At 46.8% G+C, this 7,329-nt stretch overlaps 1 protein-coding gene across 1 annotated transcript; it reads right to left on the reverse strand.

Moving 5' to 3' along the window:
• Positions 1-902: 902 nt before the first annotated feature.
• Positions 903-1,898, reverse strand: LOC112341797. Its single transcript, XM_024662518.1, has one exon. It carries the CDS (start codon positions 1,896-1,898, stop codon positions 903-905), a length of 996 nt encoding a protein of 331 aa, XP_024518286.1.
• Positions 1,899-7,329: the final 5,431 nt, after the last annotated feature.

Raw genomic sequence — 7,329 nt, forward strand, 5'->3', positions numbered from 1 at the left:
CTACAAACAACTGAGCAAGTTCAGAAGCTTTTATCGTTGTCTTCACAGGGAAGAAGTGAGCCATCTTCGTCAAACGATCCACAACAACCCAAATAGCATCATTTCCTCGAAAGGTTTTGGGCAAACCAGTGATAAAGTCCATCGAAATGCTATCCCACTTATTCTCGGGTACACGTAAAGGATGATAGAGGCCAGCGAGCTTCTGATGATCAACTTTGACCGCCTGGCAGGTCAAACAACCACGTACGTACTTCTCAACATCTGACTTCATCCCAGGCCAAAAGAAATGCCTCTTCACCAACATATATGTTCTCAATACCCCCGGATGCCCAGCACTTGGCACATCATGACACTCAACCAAAATCCGTTTGATGAGTTTGTCAACACGAGGAACCACAACACGTCCCTTCTTCACCAGGATTCCATCTCGTATTTCAAATGACGAAAACTTGTCACCCTTTAAATCTGTAGAGGCGTCCCTCAACAAAACCTTCGCGCGAATATCAGTGATGAAGGAGTCAAAGTCAACAAACTCCTTAAGCTCATCCAAGAGATCGCTGGATAGCTTCACAAACGAGATAGAATTTACCATCCTGGATAATGCATCAGCCACCTTATTATCACCTCCATGCTTGTACCGGATCTTAACAGACATTTCCTGCAGGAACTCTTGGCAACGAGCAAGGCAGCCTCGAAGATCCATATCTAGAGAGACTGATGATTTGAATCTACATAGAAGTCCGATCCATATAGATAATATTGCCATTCTCGAGTAGGTCAATTCCACTGTGTGGCATCAAACTTGTGGCTCATGAAGGCGAGAGAATGCCTAACTTGAAGCAATACGGCCTCAAAAGCATTCACTCACATCATTGCCCATAATTTCCACCACAGTCACCTTATCATTCATTGACCCCTTCAGAACAATCCTTGCTTTGATGTCCAGCTCTATGGCAACGAAAACAATTGCCCTCCGCCTTGTCTTTCTCTCGCTGGTCCAAACGAAGTTTCTTAGCTTCACTACCATCTTCATGCTTCGAGCCACAACGGAATAACGACCGTTTCTTCCCCAAATATGAAGAATTAGCAAGCTGGTCATCACGTTGACTACTCCGTGGACTATCTCGTTTACCAGAGTTGACCGAGTTGACTGACGGTTCGGGCGAAAAGATCTGAGCCTTAGTGATAGCATCAGTCAATGTTGCTGGAAAATCCTTCTTGACCTTCTGCTGCACATCCACCGAGCTCAATCCTTTGATAAAACATTGCACCTTTAGCAGCTCATTATAGGTGCCCGTGAGACTAAGGCAAAGATCACGGAACTTGCGGGCATACACATCCAAAGACAAAGTCCCCTGCCGGATCTCTAACAACTGATTCACGAGATCAACCTCTTCAAACTTCTTGACAAATGAAGCGCGGAAAACTTTTGTCAAATCAGTCCAAGAAGTCGGCGTCGGATTAGCTTTGATGTAATTCTTCCACCACGAAGAAGCATGGCCCGTAAGCTTTGTCACAAAGAAATCTATCTTCACCTTATCCTCACAAGGATTGTGAGACCAACAACTTTCCCACAATTCCAACCAAGAATCAACCTCGTGACTATCACAAACATCCGGTGATGATTTCCATTCCACGATACCATAATCCTTGGCATGCTTGACATACCAATGGTAATCACGGACATGAGATCGATTCAATCCTTGAGGGTCCATGCGAAGCAAGAAATCCTTAATGAGATTGACGGAATCCTTAACCTCCTTTATGTCGCTCTGAACCGCAGAAATCTGGCGTCCTTGCCACAGAACAACATCATCAAGAGTTTCTTCCACATCGTCATGACTATCATCACTAACGCCATACTCCTCATCAAGATCAATATCTTGCTCTCCCGCCATCCCCAAAAGAACGTGCTGCTCCGATACCAATGAAACGAACAAGAGAGCGAACCCTAGGCCAACCTCCCAACCCTTAAGGCGTTACGGCCTTAAATCCCACAGGCCATAGAATATTCTCGGAATATTCCCGTGGTTCGTGTCAGTAATGAAGTAGAGTCAGGTTGGGCCTCACTCCCATCTTTTGGGATTTTGTGTTTACAAGTGTCTAAAAATGTAACAGTGTCCTTAGATTGGAGAGACTCCTCCAGTGTTATGATCTGGCGTAAAAAGACAAAGATCTAGTTACCCTAGACTATGCTATGCCACCTCTTGAGGTTCCTCACCACCCAACCACCCCCGAGCTACCTCAAAAGCTCCACTGCGCTGCCGCTCCACTGTGAGCCCTAGGGTAGGTTAAGTCCCTTACCCTAACATGCCTTAATATACCCTTGAGCCTCCCTTTGACCGATGTTGACCACATAGTCAAAGCTGGTGCCTAACAATTCTTCCCCCCCAACAAAGTCCTTGTCCCAAGGACAAGTTGTACCGGTGATCACCCTTTCTGGGGAATCCTGCTCAAGCTCCTGGTCCATCTTCCACAGCCATATACATCAAGGAGGCATTGGGCCCGTCACTCCGAGATAGTACACCTTTCAACTGGCTGACATAAAATACCGGATGAATTTTCACCCCAACTGGCAGCCGCACTCAATAAGCCGCTTTACCAATGCGCTCTAGCACTTCATATGGACCAGCATATCGATGGGAGAGTTTATCACTCTTCCCTGTCCGTAAAGGCACCAAGGTGTTCCGTCGCTCACTTGATGGAAAGATCACTCGCACAAAGATGAGATCACCCACCTTATATTCCCGGAATTGGCGATGCTCATTGGCAAACTTCTCTGCTCTGTCCTGAGCTGCTTGCAAATTCCGTTTGCACACCACCAGAATCTCATCAAGTTCTGTGGCCAGATCAGTTGCCTCGGAATCAAGTTTATCTTGAACGTCCTTACTCAAATGCAATCCCAACTCCACCGCTGTTTGAGGATGCCTTCCAAACATGGCAAAGTAAGGACTTAGCTTGGTTCCACTGTGTTGGCTATTGTTGTAAGCAAATTGCACCAACGGAAGATATAGATCCCATTGTCCTTGCCTTTGACCAATGCTACAACGTAGCATATCCTCCACCACCTGATTCACACGCTCAGTTTGCCCATCCGTCTGAGGATGATCTCCACTTGAGAGTTTCAAAGTCACTTGCATAGCCTTTGCAAAGCTTTTCCAAAATCCACTGGTGAACTTTGAATCTCGATCACTAATGATGTCCTTTGGCAAACCAAAATCAGGAAAAACCTTCTCCAAGTAAACCGCAGCCATGTCTGAGGCAGTGACAGTCTTCCGAAGAGCCAACAACCGCACATACTTCGTTAACCGATCTACTATGACCCACACTTGCTCCTTTTGCCTCTGTGTTTGTGGCAAACAAGTGATGAAGTCCATAGAGATACTACACCAACGGCTCTGAGGAATAGGTAAAGGTTGCAAAAGTCCCCCCGGCTTCTCCCGTGGCACCTTAACCCGCTGACAAAGCTCGCATGATTTACAATACTTGAGGATATCAGCCTTCATATTCCTCCAATAAAAGTTGCGCTTAATCAACTCATACGTCTTCTTCCCCCCAAAATGACCGGCCTCTGGACGATCATGATAGTGGAATAAAACTTGAGTAATTAACACATCCACCTGTGGCAAATATACACGGCCATTGTAGTAGAGAATCCCATCCACCAATGAGAAAGGGGCTTCCATCTGGGCTCGCAAAGAGGCCACCTCAGCATCCTAAGCCTGAGCATGCTCAACCAACTGCCCAAACTCGCTGACCACCTTACTCAAATGATGACAAAATCGTGTTCATAATGTCGTCACATGACGAACACGAGATAAAGCATCCGCCACCACATTTGATTTTCCCGGACGATGCTCAATAGGAAACTCCCCAAACTCCATGAGTTTGACCATCCAACGAGCTTGCCTAGTGTTCAACTCCTTCTGTGTGAAAAGATACACAAGTGGTTTGTGATCTGTCAACACCACGAACACTGCACTATAAAGATAGTGCTGCCATCCGCAAAGCATGAACAATAGAGAGTAACTCTTGCTCATATGTGGAATAGCGTTGCTCTGCGGAATTCAAAGTTCGACTCTCATATGCAATAGGCTGTCCCTCTTGCATGAGAACTCCTCCCAGTGCATAACCACTCGCATCGCATGTCACTTCGTAAGGTTTCGATGGATCAGCAATGCGAAGCACTGGAGTTTCGCTCAACAATCGTTTCAGCGCCACAAAACTCTCCTCTTGTGGCTTCTTCCACTCGAATGGCACATTCTTGCGTAACAACCGCGTCAAAGGAATAGCCACCTCTGCAAACTTATGCTGGAAACGTCGGTAGTAACTAGCCATACCAAGAAAACTGCGCAACTTGGCCATTGTAGTCGGTGTAGGCCAGTTTTCCACCACAGCCACCTTCCTTGGATCCGTCTTGACACCCTTAGATGTCACAATATGGCCTAGATATTCCACCTCCGACTTTGCAAATTCACATTTGCTCTTCTTCGCATAAAGTTTGCTGTCTCGAAGTAACAAAAGAACTTTGTGCAAATGCACCCTATGCTCCTCCATATTCTTGCTAAAAACAAGAATATCGTCCAAGAAAATCTCCACAAACTCATGAAGATAACGCCCAAATACCTCCATCATCAACCGAGTAAATGTGGCCGGTGCATTCGTCAAACCAAACGGCATAACTGTAAACTCAAAATGTCCGAAGCTTGTATTGAATGCCGTCTTGGAGATAAATGCATCATCCATTGCAATCTGATGATATCCACTCCTTAGATCAATCTTGGTAAACACTCGTGCTTCACCAAGCTTGTCCAGGATATCATCCACACGTGGCATCGGCATCTTATCCTTCACTGTCTTCTTGTTTAAAGCATGGTAGTCAATACACATCTGCATTGAACCGTCCTTCTTCTTCACAAGCAAGACTGAAGCACCAAACGGAGATTTACTTGGCTGAATAAATCCAAACTCAAGTAACTCCTTGACTTGTCGTTGAACTTCTTGCTCCTCCGCATAACTTAACCAGAATGGACACCGGTAAATTGGCCGTGTCCCCGGCTCCAATGTAATCCCATGCTCCACACCTCGTAATGGAGGCAATCCATGAGGAAGTTCAAATGGAAAAACATCAGAAAACTCATCAAGTACATCCCGTACTGCTGCTTCTCCCCCACACGTGCCTTGGTCCCCCAAGTCACGAACAAACAGCAAGTAACTTGAAAGTGCTTTTCCATTACGACAAGCCCACTTCAAAGATGTAGCAAAGAGCATAACAACTGGTGGTTGAACGCCCTCGCCAAACCACACATCTTTAACACCACCATACTCCAGCGAGATACGCTTAATGCTCCACTTTATCTCTGGATCCACCTTCACCAACCATGGCATCCCAAGAATGAGATCCACACGATGGATATGCGCGAGATAAAAAGTCTCCACAAGTGTGGTTTTGCCAACCAACACTTCCAGCCCCTCGACACAAGCATCAAAATGCTGAGCAGAGGTAGCTACACCTTCCACTGTGTATGGAAGAACTCCACGTGTGTTTAGGCGATGCTCCACAACAAACTTTGCCGAAACAAAGTTGTCATCGCTCCCACTATCCAGTAAAATCTGCACTGGATCGCCACGAAACACGCCCTCTAGCATTAAAGCTGATTCATGCGTATCCTCGAGCTCCATCTTGTTCCACACACAGTTGAGTTGACGAGCAACGATCGAAAGTCTCTTCCTCTGACCGGAATGGTCGTTCTCATCATCCTCACGCTGTAAAGCTTGCAACTTTTTAGTATCTGACTTACTGTGAGAAGATGATTGGCCATTCTTCTTGTCCTGCTGCTTGTTCTTCAACTGTGGACAATCAGCCTTGTAGTGTCCAAGTTCGCCGCAATGATGACAACCCTGTCTATAATTCTTCACAAAGAACTTCTGCTTCTTGGACCCCTTTGCATCTGAAGTAGTCACCACCAACTTCAACTTGTGATGCTTGTTCCCATCCTTGTGTCCACGGCGATCATCATGACGATTCTCGACAGAAGGACTCCGCGAACGCTTGCGAGACTTGTGCTTGTCATTGTCAAGTCGACGAGCCGCATCAAAGAGCTCCTCCAAACTCTTTGTAGGCTGAGAATGACACAAGTGTTGCCGCATGCTCTCACTATGTAGGCCATCAATGAAGTAGGACTTGTTCTGATCTGGATCCTTCGTTGGAACACGACTAATCAAGCGAGTAAGCTTCTCAATATAATCCCCGAGTGTCATTTTCCCTTGCTGGAAATGGCGAAGTTCTATAAGAGCATTCTCCACGTCGTAATGAGGGGCAAAACGTAAACGGAAAGAAGCCTCAAACTCATCCATGGTAGACACTGGTGGTTTCTTATCCGCAACACGGGACTCCTCAAGCCAATTCCACCATCGAAGACCCGCATCACGCAAAACCATCGGAATAGCCACTAAAGCCTCTGCATCTGGAGTTCCTCTAGCAGCCAAGAACTTCTTCACATTGGCTAGCCAAGCGAGACACTCGTCCACACCACCATCACCGGAAAAGGTTGGAATCTTGAGTCGATCTACCAAAGAAGGTTTACTTGGAGCGCTACCCCGTCCAGCCTCGAGTGCCTCAACACGCCCACGCATGGTATCCATCATGCCATGCATCTCGTCTTGCATCTCTTGCTGATTTCGATTAAGGGCTCGCAGCTCATGAACCACATCTTGAATGGTCCAAATCTCTGCAGCTTCGTCGGCACCATCGTTGGCACCACCATCGACAATAGGATTCCAGCGTTCAGCTTGGTCGGCCATCGCAACCAATCCTCTGATATCAATGTTATGATCCGGCATAAAAAGACAAAGATCTAGTTGCCCTAGACTATGCTACGCCACCTCTTGAGGTTCCTCACCACCCAACCACCCCCGAGCTACCTCAAAAGCTCCACTATGCCGCCGCTCCATGTTGAGCCCTAGGGTAGGTTAAGTCCCTTACCCTAACATGCCTTAATATACCCTTGAGCTTCCCTTTGACCGACATTGACCACGTAGTCAAAGCTGGCGTCTAGCATCCAGAGAGGATTGAGAGAATTGATGAGAGAATTTTGAGCTGAGACAGCTGATTGGTGGCACTGCAGTGGCCCAGAGCAGATCTAATCACTAAAAGTGCGTTCTTTGCCAATTTCCTGCAAGATTCTGCGGCAATGGGGCGTTCAGGGGCAACTGCACCTTATATGACACCTCAGAGCCCCTGTTCTGCCAGTTCCAGTATGGCTTGTGGCTTGCTAGGGGAAACCCAGCGGCCATAAGTTGTCATCTCTCCTCCAAACACACTCTGTC

Source organism: Selaginella moellendorffii, unplaced genomic scaffold (assembly GCF_000143415.4).
Source record: "Selaginella moellendorffii unplaced genomic scaffold, v1.0 SELMOscaffold_90, whole genome shotgun sequence".
Taxonomy (NCBI): Eukaryota; Viridiplantae; Streptophyta; class Lycopodiopsida; order Selaginellales; family Selaginellaceae; genus Selaginella; species Selaginella moellendorffii.